This window comes from Loxodonta africana, chromosome 18, assembly GCF_030014295.1.
Source record: "Loxodonta africana isolate mLoxAfr1 chromosome 18, mLoxAfr1.hap2, whole genome shotgun sequence".
In the NCBI taxonomy this organism is placed as follows: domain Eukaryota; kingdom Metazoa; phylum Chordata; class Mammalia; order Proboscidea; family Elephantidae; genus Loxodonta; species Loxodonta africana.
Window position 1 is genome coordinate 45,523,957 of NC_087359.1, and position 14,195 is coordinate 45,538,151.

A 14,195-nucleotide genomic window follows, 5' to 3' on the forward strand; every position below is an offset into this window, starting at 1 on the left:
GGCACGCCCCTCGCTCCTTCTCTCTTGCTCTTGTGCTATGGTTGGCCTGGAAGGTTAGAAACTGCACAATTAGATGGATCAGGGGAAGATTTCCTAATGCTCTGATGCTGGGCTGGGCAGTCTAGCCAAATTCCATTCATTAGCTAAGGCGCCAGGGTGAGTGTGGCCAGTAAGAATGCTGTTTTGGTTCCATAGAAGTGCTGATAGGGAATGGGAAATAAACCTTTTTTTTTTTTTTTTGGTTTCTGAGAGGGAGTGTGGACAAGTGAAGAGAGTACAGGATACTGGGAAATCAGAGGCCAGGAATTGATCTATATCTCAACCACTTACTGGGTAGCGCACCCAACTTCCATTGTTTTTCGCCATATTTTTCTCTACTCTGACGCTGTTTTTTATGTACCAACATCAGATTTCCACTGATCTTAGACTTTTATGCATTCTGAAGTCAAGGATCAAGTATTCAATTCACCCAACATTTATTGAGCCACCTACTCTGTGCCAGGTGCTTGTATAGGTGCTTTGAAGACTGGGATGAATCAGGCGTGGTCCGTCTTGAAAGAGTTTATCGACTGTAGAAGAGACACATCTCTCTTTAAAAAAAAGAAAAACAAAAAAAGGAATTGCAATATAAAAGTCATACTAAAATTGCTACGGGAAAATTGACAAGGAAAGGGCTTTGAACTGGGCCTATCAAACGAAGGGGTAGAAGACAGAAGACATCCTGAGCACGGCTCTGAGGTTTAATGGTCAAGCGACCAGTGGGGCTAAAGTGGAAGCTTGGGTGGGTCCTGAGCAAAAGGAAGGAGAATATAACTTTTACGGTAGACTCCTCCTTATGTGTGAACTGGACAAAACTACTCTAGGCTTTGAGGCACTGGAGACATAAGGGAGAATCTGGACAATAGCAGGAGTTTTTTAAATCAATTGGGAATTAATCACACATTGCTGCAATATTCTCTCTTTTATTTTTGCATTGTTAGTCTTCACCTTTTCAGAAAGCTGTCCTTCAACTTGAGAGTGTTATCAGCTAAAGCAGGAGTATATTAATCACACAGTCCACACCATAGGCTTGAACTTCACCTGAGCTTGAGACCCTAATACTCTCTGATGGCAAACCCTAATACTTCTAGTTATGAATTTTATACTCTCCTTGCTGATTTTGTGACATCTCCCATCATATCGTAGATTTCAGGGGGCAAGGCCAGCCATTCAGGGGATCTTTTTCTTCTTATGCTTTAGGCCATGGTTTATAAAGCTGCCATAGGGTAAATGGTGGTGTTCAGCTGGAACTTTTCTGCCCACATGGCTCTCTGTTTCTTAAGTTTAGCGTTGCTATGAGTTGGAATCGACTCAATGGCAACAGGTAGATAAAAATTAAATATTTGTTAAAATAACAAAGAATTACATTTAAAGCATTCATAGTTATTTGATATAAATATAGAGAATCAGAGTTTGAGCCAGAACCAAATTTTAAGAAATCCTTACACCTAAGTTCTGTCTGGTACCTTCCTTGCTCATTTTTAACTGCTATGAGCCACTGCATGGTTAACTCTGCTTCTATTTCCCAGTACTAAGTAGAAACACTTTCCCTGATCTTTATCTTAAAATTATAAGCCCTGTATAGTTTTAAACTTCATATACATGGCTTCAGCCCTTCATGGTGGGAAAATCACCATGACCTCAACATTAAGTCTTTCAACTACCTACACACAACTTTCCAGAGAGAGCATGCTAAGTTGCCTTCTTAGTACTCCCCATTGGCTCTCAGAGTCACTCCTACTCACTCTGTCCCCTCACCCCATAAAAAAAAAAAAAAAAAAATACTGTCTTTAAATGATGAGAAGCTCCTTTCTTCTCCATGTGGCTTCATGCCAAAGGAGTCCACCAAACCAAGGAAGTACACAGAGGTAACAGATGATTCGTTGCCCCAGAATAGATTGCCTATTCCAACAGGGAAAATGTTTCTCCTTCACTGTGAATCTCCTTTTCTAGCCCCTTCCTTTCTGAAATCCAGACATGTTATAAAAATCTAATTAGACTTAATACTTAAAACTATCTATTAACTCCCAAAGCGAGCCCTGGTGGCACAGTGGTTAAAGCGCTCAGCTGCGAACCATAAGGTGAGCATTTGAACCCACCAGCTGCTCCATGGGACAAAGATATGGCAGTCTGCTTCTGTAGAAATTTACAGCCTTGGAAAACCTATGTCCTATAAAAAATGTCCTATAGGGTCGCTATAAGTCAGAATCGATTTGATGGCAGTGGGCTTGGTTTGGTTCGGTAATAACTCCCAAAATAAGCCCACGCCTCCTTACAAACCTGCGTCTATTCGTTTTTGTTTGGTTTTTAAAGAAGCAGGACTCTCTTTTCCACCTGATACATGTCTTATAAAACACATTTCAATAGAACATGAACTGTTTTTATTGAAAATGAAATATGGTTTCTTCAGAAATTTTAAAGACTGTATCTTTGAGCAACTTTTCACTAGTCATTTGCCAAATAACTTAGTATTGTTCCCACTAACCCCTAGCTCTTCTTCTGGGAAGTCACCCTGAGTTCCTAGCCTGGAGTCAGAAGCCTGGGATATACCCAGCCTTCCACTTGGCGTTCTACCACAACAATCAATCACACATGCCACAACGGCAACCAAGAATAGCTTTATTTCCAGAATTTTCCTACGTTCTTTGCTCTTTCTAGAAATTCTCACACATTTGCTACTGGTTTTCATTTTGTTTTATTTGTAACAATTCCCTCAATGCTATTTGTAACAATTCCCTCAATGTTACTTTTTTCCCCTTTAGCTAGAATTAGATGAGACAGTATTCTCTGATTAAAACCCCTTGCTATCTGGACTTTCAGAGACTTGGCTTCCCAAGTTATGAGTTCATCAGCAAAATAAAGCATTTTGGAAATACACACACACACACACACACACACGTCAGAGCCCTGGTGGCATAGTGATTGAGAACTCAGCGCTAACCAAAAGGTCAGCAGTTTGAATCCCTCAGCTGCTCTTTGGAAACACTATGGGGCAGTTTTACTCTGTCCTGTGGGGTGGCTATGAGTCGGAATTGACTCAACAACAACAGGATATACGTGTATATATATATATGTTTTAAAATATGTATTTATATGGAGGTGTAGACCTGATTTGAGAGTTAATAATAATCATTTAATTCTAATTAGATTTTCTAACATGTCTAAGTGTCAGAGGGCAAGAGCCTGGAAGAGAAGATTCACACGGAAGAAAAATATCTTCGTGTTGGAAAAACAGGATATTATATAGAGAGAGACAGACAGACAGACAGATAGATAGATAGATACACACCATATTTTTATGCAAAATAACATGCACCTTCTACATTTGTTTGCCAACTAGGCCCTCCTCCCACAAAGTATTTTCAAAAGCACTGCTATGCCAATTTTTTTTACATGTTGTTGTAAAAAAAATTAGCATAGCACATTTATGAAAATACCTCAAAGTGGGGAGGAAGTGGTTGGAAAACAAACATAGAAGGCGCACATTATTTGCATAAAAATAAGGTATATATTTGATTTGGAGAATATTTCATAAGTACTTTCTATGCACAAAGCATAAACAAAGGTACCAGATAGGGGGGAAACAGTGAATGGTACTTTTCCTAAATAGTGAATGACACTTTTTCTGTTCTCTGGTTTCTTGTGATCTAACAAGAGAGACACATACAATAAAGCATAATACAGTGTAATAAATCTTGTACTTACATGAATAAAGGGCTCTAGGAGCACAGAGACAGGTTATTTAATTAGTTATTCCTGAAGAATTTAGAGTTGTCTTTGCTAGATCTTAAAGGATTAGTAGGATTTCACCAAGTAAAGGTTGGAAGATGAGCCAAAGACACAGAGGCAGAAAAGTACAGAAAACAATCAGGTGACAGGGACTTATAGAAAAGGAACTTCCTTCCTTTTGGGAAATGGCAGGAGATGAGGAGGATAGTAGTGTCAGGTTGGAGCCAGATTATGAAGGTCCTTGAATGTCTTGTTAAGCTCCCATTTTATTCTGAAAGCAACTAGACACTTTGAAAAGATTTTAAATGGAGGAATGAAATAAGTATAATTCTACCAATAGTACCCACTGCTGTCAAGTTGATTCCGACTCATAGTGACCCTATAGGAAGATGATTGTATATAAGAAGAAGAAGAATGTGTAGCAGAAAAAAGCAATTAGGAGGCAATTGCAGAGTTGATGGCTCATGATTATCAAAGCCTGCAATGAGGTACCTGTAGCGTGAAGGGGGGGAGGGGAACTTACGGGAGACATTTTAGAGGTAGAACCTACTAGATTTAATGATCAACTGACGATAAGGAATTAGAGGAATACAAGAGGCAAGGATGCGACAGAGTTTTAGTTGGTTGATTGACTATATGGTAACGCAGTAGCTAAAACCGAGAAAACAAGAGGAGAAGCATATGTGGGGCAAAGAGAACTAATTGGGAGACACTCAAGTGGAGATACACTGGAGGAAGTTAGAGCTCACACCGGAGGAAGTTACAGCTCACACTGGAGGAAGTTAGAGCCCAGGAAGGAAGCTAGACCTAGCATTACAGTTTGAGAGTCACAGTTGAAGGCACATAAGTGGAATAGATCACCACCCAGGATAAGCCTGCAGAGTGGAAAGAGAGCCAACAAGCAAACCAAGAAATACTGTATCAAACAGAGGAGAGGAGGAAGAACCAGGGAGAGTCTGGGAAAAGACAGTCAAAAAGGTAGGAGAACCAGGGTGCAACTGAAGCCAAGGGGGAAGAAGTTTGCAAGAAGCAGGGGAGGCCAAAGTTGACGGGATTTTCCAAGAAGAGGCTAATGCTGATAATTAGAGCACTAGGAATTTTGGGAGAACAACTTCAAGGGACTGAGGAGAACAAGTTTGATTCCCAGGAACATAATGAAGAAGAGCACAGGCAGCAGGGCACGACTCTAAAGCAATGGAAAGAAGTGTGTGACTTGAAGGGGACCAGTATCTGGGGGTGGTTTGGTTGGATTTTGAAGAATTGAAGTGTCATAGAGAATTTAAATCCTAAGACCTAAAGTTTGTCCTTCTGATGTTTAGGAATGCAGAGGCCTTGTCGTCATATGACTTGAGCGCTTTAAGCTCCTGCTTCGTTTTAGGCTATCCTTAAACCCTGCCGTGTGTAAACTGTCACTTAGGACATTTTTACTGATGATGCACAATTTATCTTTCCTGACCATGGGTTTTACAACCAGTGGAAAATCTTGTAAAAAAAAAAAAAACATGGTGTCATGGGAAAATGGGGTGTTAAGATTTGGATGATTTTACTGAATGAACAGCCATTTTGGGGGTGCTGGTGGGAGAGAGAAGCACTTAACAAGTCAGCAACAAACCCCAGATTCTAGGGCTGAAGAGAAACCAATTAAGAAGAAAGGAAGAAGGTATCAGGGAGGAGAAGAAGGGTCAGGGGAGTGGTGTCCAAGACACCAAAGAAGAAGGTGTCAAATGATGCAGAGGGAAAGGAAAGGAAGCTTCTTTATGTGGAATGAGCGTCACTGGGACCTTGACAGAGCGTTTTCAGTGGAATGATAAAGCAGAAGACATAACTGGGGAGTGAATAGAAGATAATGTCCTAATGTACCCTTTACTTCTCACAGGCAGTAAATAATGTATCTTCTATTTACAATGAAATTTTGCATATTATGTGCCGGAGTGTGTGTGTGTTATCAGAAGGGACCAGTCCCTGGAGAAAGACATCATGCTTGGTAAAGTAGAGGGTCAGCAAAAGAGAGGAAGACCCTCAACTGGACGGACTGACACAATGGCTGCAACAATGGGCTCAAGCATAGCAATGATTGTGAGGATGGCATGGGACCGGGCAGTGTTTCATTCTGTTGTACTAAGGGTCACTGTTTGTCAGAACTGACTCTATGGCACCTAACAACAATAGACACACACACTTGCACTATGTGTCTTTATATAGCAATGGTCTCGTGGGAAATATACTTAATACAAACCAAATCTCACACTGAAAGTATGGCATAAACGTACATATGCATAAGTGTACATATATCACAATATACATTGTACCTATTGAGGTTCAAAAACCTCGTAGGGTATATTAATCACTTTTGAATTATTACTTTTGTCTCTCTCTTATTTTAAAAAATGACTGTGAACCTGAAAACTGACATGCCATCCCAAGAAAGATTGTTAAACACACCAACACAGGGAAAGAGGGTTGAGCTTATTGTAGTTGAGAGAGATTTTATGCTAAAGTTTGTACGATGCTTCTTGATAGACGACTGCATTTCATTCACGTTCTCCCTCTCTACGCTTCTCCTGCAGTGGAATGGAGCATGTCAAAGGACTTCTCTCCTTTGGCTGGAGAAATCATCATGGATAATCCGCAGACCCTGAGATGCACAATCACAGGACTTAAAACGGTAAATGCCGCCTCCTTCCGTTAAACATCTCATTCCCCTGTCCCGTCCCTAAGGTTTCTGTTGGGATTTGGGTAACAAATTATGCTGGAAGCAACAGCCAACGCCCAGTCCTCTAGCAACAACTGCCACTCATTAAGCATGATATGTCTGGTATCCATAATCTGAATTTCACAAAGGAGTAAGCAGACAGCATGAACCACTTTGTAAGCTGTCGTGTTCTGAGAAGATCAGAAAAAACCTGGCCTCATGCAAGCCTTGAAAGCTGCTGCTTTCTGGACCACAGTCTAATCTTCTGGGGGGATCAAAGGCTCTGAGAGATCCAATTTTGACTCCCCGTCTGATGGTAGAAATAACAGCCACATCTAACCCCCATCCCCACAACCTCAGTTGAGATCAGTCATCAATTGGAGTCACGCAATTTCCTGAGAGAAATCCTTTTCCCTTGATTAAAAAAAAAATCTCTAAATCTGCTTTCACAAGAAGAAACTATATATGGTGGAGCTATATTTCTCAGTAACCTGAACCAATTTAAACTGTGAATGAAAAACTGGAACAAACTGTGCTCATTTGTTTAACCAATCTAAAATCAAATATTAATTATTTGTGGAACTATGAACCACACCAAAACACAAAAATAAAAACACCTAGCTAATCAGTTCAAAGTGGGACAGACCTCCTATTTCCTCAATTAAAATGTAACAAAACTGGATCATCAAAATCTTTTTTTTTCTTATTGTGCTTTAGGTGAAAGTTTACAGTTCATGTCAGATTCTCATGCAAAAATTTACATACAAATTGCTACGTGACCCTAGTTGCCATCCCCACAATATGACAGCACACTTCCCCTTTCCACCCTGGATTTCCCCTGTCCATTCAACCAGCTCCTACCCCTTTCTGCCTTCCTGTCTCACTTCCAAGCAGGACCTGCCCGTTCAGTCTCATGTATCTACTTGAACTAACTAAGAAGCACATTCTTCATGAGAATCATTTCATGTCTTGCAGGACCTGCCCGTTCAGTCTCATGCATCTACTTGAACTAACTAAGAAGCACATTCTTCATGAGAATCATTTCATGTCTTATAGTCCACTCTAATCTTTGTCTGAAGAGTTGGCTTCGAGAATGATTTTAGTTCTGGGTTAACAGAGCGTCTGGGGGCCATGTCTTCTGTAGTTCCTGTAGTCTCAGTCAGACCATTAAGTCTAGTCTTCTTACAAGAATTTGAGTTCTGCACCCCACTTTTCTCCTGCTTCATCTGGTATCTCTGTTGTGTTCCCTGTCAGGGTGGTCACTGATAGTAGCCAGGCACCATCCAGTTCATCTGGTCTCAGGCTGATGGAGTCTCTGGTTTATGTGGGCTTTTTGTCTCTTGGGCTATTTTCCTTGTGTCTTTGGTGTTCTTCATTATCCTTTGCTCCAGGTGGGTTGGGACCAATTGATGCAACTTAGATGGCCCCTTGCTAGCTTTTAAGACCCCAGACACCACTCACCAAAGTAGGATGCAGACAATTTTCTTAATAAACTTTGTTATGCCAATTGACCTAGATGTCCCCTGAAACCATGGTCCCCAGACCCCCATCTCCTGCTACTCTGTCCCTTGAAGTGTTTGGTTGTGTTCAGGAACCTTATTAGCTTTTAGTTCAGTCCAGTTTTGCTGACTTACCTTGTATTGTATATTGTCCTTCCCTTCACCTAATATAATTCTTGTCTGTACTTTATCCAGTTGGGAAACCCTGGTGGCATAGTGGTTAAGTGCTATGGCTGCTAGCCAAAAGGTCAGCAGATTGAATCCACCAGGTGCTCCCTGGAAACTCTATGGGGCAGTTCTACTCTGTCCTGTAGGGTCACTATGAGTCGGAATCAATTCGATGGCAATGTTTTCTTTTCTTAAATCTTGTTAGTAAATTCTCCTCTCCCTTCCTCCCCAGCCTCGTAACCATCAAAAAATATTTTCTTCTGTTTCTAAACCTTTTCTCGAGTTCTTATAACAGTGGTCTCATACAACATTTGTCCTTTTGTGGCTGAGTAATTTCACTCAGCATAATGCCTTCCAGATTCCTCCATGTTATGGGACATTTCACAGATTCATCATTGTTCTTTATCATTGCATAGTATTCCATTGTGTGAATATACCATAATTTGCTTATCCATCCATCCACCTAGGTTGTTTCCATCTTTTTGCTACTGTGAACAGTGCTGCAATGAACATGGGTGTGCATAAATCTATTAGCGTGAGGGCTCTTATTTCTCTAGGATACATTCCAAGGAGTAAGACTGCTGGATCGCATGGAACTTCTATTTCTAGCTTTTTAAGGAAGCACCAAATCGATTTCCAAAGTACTATTTTACATTCCCACTAGCAGTGTATAAGTGTTCCAGTCTCTCCACAACCTCTCCAGTATTTATTATTTTGTGTTTTTTGGGTTAATGCTAGCCTTGTTGGGGTGAGATGGTATCTCATTGTAGTTTTAACTTACATTTCTCTAATGGCTAACGTGAGCATTTCCTCATGTAACTGTTAGCCGCCTGAATGTCTTCTTTGGTGAAGTGCCGGTTCTTATTATTTGCCCATTTTTAATTGGGTTATTTGTCTTTTTGTTGTTGAAGTTTTGCAGTATCTATTAGATTTTAGAGATTAGACCAAAATATTTTTTAAAGTAAAACTTAAACTTGAATTTTTTTTTTTTGGTAAAATTCAAAATTAATTAATACCTTAGGACATTTGTATGAAGGAGGCAGAGAAAGAATTTTGGTGGTATTTTTTTTTCTAAAAGATTATGTCAATTTAAACAGTTATTTGTAAAGTATAATCCTGAAACCCGCATCAAGAAGCTTCACTAGGTTGCATCTCTTCAATTTTGAACAAGCTTATTCTAATAGAATTCTTGGTGGTTGGATCACTACCACAGAATTCTGACTTTTATTCCTCATCACATGCCCATACCAGGGGCCAAAACCATGAATTACCAGAGCAAACAAACCCCTGAGTGGGTGGCCCCCAGAGATGGAATCAACAGAATCCCAATTTCCAATCCTACGGCTCACGTGATGGAAGAGAGCCAGACGGGAACACTTGGGAATTTCCATTGCATAAAGAAAAAGGGATACGATGATAAAAATGGAAAAGTCTCCATAGAGAGTTTCTCTAATATCTGAACTAATTTTTACAGGGATTATGTTTTCCACTTAGCTGTCCAATAAGAGCAATGCAGACATCACCCTAATCACATAAAAGCCTGGAAGTAGATTAACACTTTTATAGAATCCCTAAAACCTTGAGATGCATAGGAACTCATTTCTAATGTTTAAAAAAAAAAAAAAAGCTTCATAATGTGGTAAGGCCAGTATGATTCAATTCCTAGCAAAGGCTCTACAAAGATCAGTTTTTTGTTTGTTTGCTTTTTTTAACTTCAAACACCGTTTTACAATTTTTGTAAGCAGTTTATATCAAATGCTGGCTTCTAAAATGCCTCTCTGGAGTCACTGAAAAAAAAAAAACCCCACTCAAAGCAAAATTATAAAGCCTTACAAAATATTTGAAAAGATTATCAGCAAGCAAAAATAACTTCTTAATTCTTAGTGCCATCCAAAGGAAAACTTTAAAGAATGTAAGCCATTGTTTTAACAATGGCTTTAAAACTGAAATAACAGCTACAAGTTAATTTTTTTTTAAGTTGAACAACTGAATAAAGGATATTTATCACAGTATCATTTATTATGGCAAAAACAGTAATAACAATCTAAATGTCCACCAATGACAGCAAACCAAAACCAAACCCACTGCCATCAAGTCGATTCCTAGTGATAGCGACCCTATAGGACAGAGTAGAACTGCCCCATAGTTTCCAAGACGCACCTGGCGGATTCGAACTGCCGACCTTTTGGTTAGCAGCCGTAGCTCTTAACCACTACGCCACCAGGGTTTCCTCACCGACAAGGGATTGGTTAAATAAATGATGGTATTTGCACATAATGAAGCACATACAACTATTCAAAGAGTGAGGCAGAGCTTTAATGCACATATTTGAAAAAATATCCATTATAACTTGTTTATTTTATAAAGCCAGTTGATCAGCTAAAAGAGGTGATAGTGGCTGCTTCTCGGGAGGGAAAAATAAGGACAAGGAGGGGAGGGTGGGGGCGGGGGATTGCTGTTTTGAGGAAACAAACCTTGTAAACTGTGTCACTTTTTTAAAATTGATGTATGATTTTTGGGGGGAGGTCAGGAAAAATAATTACGATATTCTAGTTTTGAAAAAAGAAAGCACGTAAACTAAGAAGGCACTCCAAATATAGTTATTGTAATATATAAACCTAATAGTCAGGACAAGCCAGAAAGCTAAAGTATGGGTGGTGGAGTTCCAAAGGGATGGACAAGTTAATCAGACACAGGAATCGGCATCTAGGGTAAAACTGATTACTAAAATGCCTGATACATCTTTTTCTCCATTTTGATACTTTGCAGGGTCAACAGTATTTTGTTCAAGTCTCGGCTTACAACATGAAAGGATGGGGACCTGCTCAGACCACAACACCAGCCTGTGCCTCTCCTTCTAGTAGGTGGTGGCTGTAGACTTTCCAACCTGGCAACAGGCTCCAACTCCAACTCCATCCTCAGGGTGCCATTGCCATTGCCTCTCCCTACTGCTTGGAACCAGCAAGACCCCCTCAGGGCAGCACTCTAGGCTGCCTAATGAATAAGGCCTCTGCAGAGGCAACTCAGTAGAATAAAAGGAGGGGGGATTTGGAACCAGCAAGACCAAATTAGGTACTTACTAGACATTTCATTAGCTTAAGCTCTCTGAGTCTCAATTCAACATCCATAGAATGGGCCCAATCGCACCCTCTTGCAGGGCTGTTGTGAGGATATAGGAAGATGGTACAGTGAGCGTGGCTGGCCCAGAGTCTTATAGTACACCGAAGCTCTCTCATCATCTCTTCCTCACCACCAAAGGATACATCCACATTGATTTGATAAGAGAACATAATCTGGCAAATCTTACTTATCCGACATTCTGTAGGAAGAAAAGTTTTCTTACTGATGGGCACTCTCCTACAAATATAATCTATAACAGAAGCCCTGCAAAATCCTCTTCTAATTATTTAAAGATTAATAATTTATGCCTGGTATGTTTGGTAACTCTCTATTAACCAGAAATTTTAATTAACCAGAACAAACATCTCCAGACATACTTTATGATAGATTTTCCACATGATAAGACTCTTGCCCCGAATTGTATTTTCATTTCTTTAAAAAAAAAAAAAAATTCAATAATACAATAGTTAATGGTATCCTAAGTGTCTTGTGAGAGTGCAAACTGCTACATCCTCTATGGAAAGCAATTTGACATTATATATCAACTGCTTCTAGAAAATTCATTTCCTTTTACCCAGTAATAACACATCTAGGAATCTAACCTAAGGAAACAAAAGCAGAAAAACAATCATGTACAAAGATGTGCACTGTAGCAGTGTGTTGATAATAGCAAAACACTGGGTATGGTAGGGAGAACAAATATCCAATATTAATTTAATGGTTAAATAAACTATGATATACTGGTATGTACATATCCTATCCATACTACAGAACAAAATGCAACCACTAAAAATGGCATCTTAAGAAACCATCTGTGGCGCAGTGGTTAAAAGCGTGGCTGCTAACCAAAAGATAAATAGTTCAGATCTACCAGCCACTCCTTGGAAATCCTATGGGCAGTTCTACTCTGTCCTATAGGGTCGCTGTGAGTCGAAATCAACAACAGTGGGGTCATTTTTTTAGAGCCAAGTCCAAGGCCATGGTCCTTGTTCTTAACCACTATGCTATCCTCCTCCTCTATTCATAATGAAATTTGGATTCAGAGAGATGTTGCCTTGCCCAAGGTCACAACTGTTGTATGTGGCCAAGCCAGGATTGAACCTGAATTGGTCAAGCCCCTGCCATATCTCCTACACTGTAGTCACTATTGCCCTTCTCTAGACAGACAAGCAGAATAACAGCCAGCCAGCCAGCCATGCCTGACTACTGTCTCTGGTGGATTCCGGTAGCCACCCTAGGTCATACACAGCCTTGAAACTTGGACCACCAGTGCCAAGGATCTCTCAGATCTCTGACTCCCGCAACAATAGATGCGTTAACGGCTCTATTCTTATTTAGCAGAAACACAAACTGGGAATATTGCAAGATTAAGATACTAAGGGAACTAATACCATTCCAGAGGAAAAAATATATATATATGCCTTATTAGGGATGGGGAACAGAGGGGAGAGAAAAAAAGCAAAAAAATACTAATCTCAGTTGACTTGAGAGTAGGGTAGGGGGCAACCAAATCCAAGCATGCACCAGTGCCAGTTCTGATCTGCATATGGATGCATTTACTTATAAAGGTCAGAGGTTCAAATTCTATAAACTGCAAATTCTATTCAGACACTGTTCCTAAGAGCTGATTTGAAGATCCCTCTCTGAAATGACAACAATGGTGGTTCAGACCGGGATGAAAAAAAAAAAAAATGAAACCCGTTACCCATTACCTTTGAGTGGATTCCGGCTCATAGTGACCCTATAGGACAGAGCAGAACTGCCCCAAGGAGCGGCTGGTGGATTCGAACTGCCAACCTTTTGATTAGCAGCCAAACTCTTAAACACTGTGCCACCAGGGCTTCTCAGAATGGAGAGGAGTCACTTATTAATTGATAAGTAACATAGCGAATGGCAGTGCTTTCTAGAACGGCATATTTGATTAAGTAGAGGTACCTGGCAAAGAACTGAAATCCTAACGTGGTTACAGTTGCTGCAGACATGCCATATCACTTGGAAAGAACAATATACAAACACTCCAGTTCTATTTATAAACAGAGTATGACATTGTGATGTAACATATATCAGTATTCAGATATTTACTAGAGGACAATGTAGTCTAACATGACAGAGTAATTGGAAATTTGGTAATATGTTCCAGTAAGCTATAAAACTTTTTTTATATTTTTACAAAAAGCCTTAATGTGTTTTTACAGACTTATGTTATATGGTATGGTACATAATAAGAGAAAAGGACCCAGACAGGCTTGTCTGAGTTACGATCAGGAAAGCCCTGATATCGCCAGTAAATGTAAGCTCTGCATTGTGTTGCAATCGAAGTGTCTCATTACCAGAACAGCGAACTGTATTATGTGGCACAATCTACTCTTTTCCTACCACACTAAGTTTATTCCTGTCAGAGTCTTGATTTCTTAATATATTTTCAATTTTCTCCCTCATCCCTAAAGTCTCCTATTTTATGTAGTCGTCAGAACCTTCCAAACATCTTTGAGAAAAACTCATTCTTTCCAAAAACCTTGGCATCATATCCAGTGCTCGCTTGGGCTGCAATTTAGCATTAGCAATTTTCTAATGTATCATAAAGTCATCAGATCGGGCTTGCCTCTGATGTAATGGGGCTCAGCTGAAGGAGCCAGGCCCATTTCATCTCCCCTTGCAGTGATGGCAGCATTAACACTTATTAGAAAGTATTAGCAAGTTCAAGGCCATGTAGTAATGCAGTCACCCAGGAGTCTCGCTCAAGCAAACAGCTTAGTTATCATGCACACTTTAGATGCATTCATTCAACTAAGGAAACAAACTCAAAATGGCCATTGGATATCCATGAGGGCAACTTTTATCCTCATTGTGACTGCATGCCAGGGGCACCACATTTAGTATAAGGGCCACTAGTAGATTGCTTCTTCAAACATTTCCAAATTTCACAGTAACAGCCTTTCCTGATCCCA

General features: G+C 40.0%; 1 protein-coding gene across 1 annotated transcript in view; it reads left to right on the forward strand.

Annotated features, from left to right (window-relative positions):
- Positions 1-14,195, forward strand: part of ANKFN1 (ankyrin repeat and fibronectin type III domain containing 1) — a 196,961-nt gene that overhangs the window by 84,847 nt on the left and 97,919 nt on the right. The window contains exons 5-6 of the mRNA XM_023553385.2: positions 6,336-6,433; positions 10,897-10,987. Coding sequence (XP_023409153.2) covers positions 6,336-6,433; positions 10,897-10,987 — 189 coding nt within the window. The remainder of the gene's footprint in view (positions 1-6,335; positions 6,434-10,896; positions 10,988-14,195) is intronic.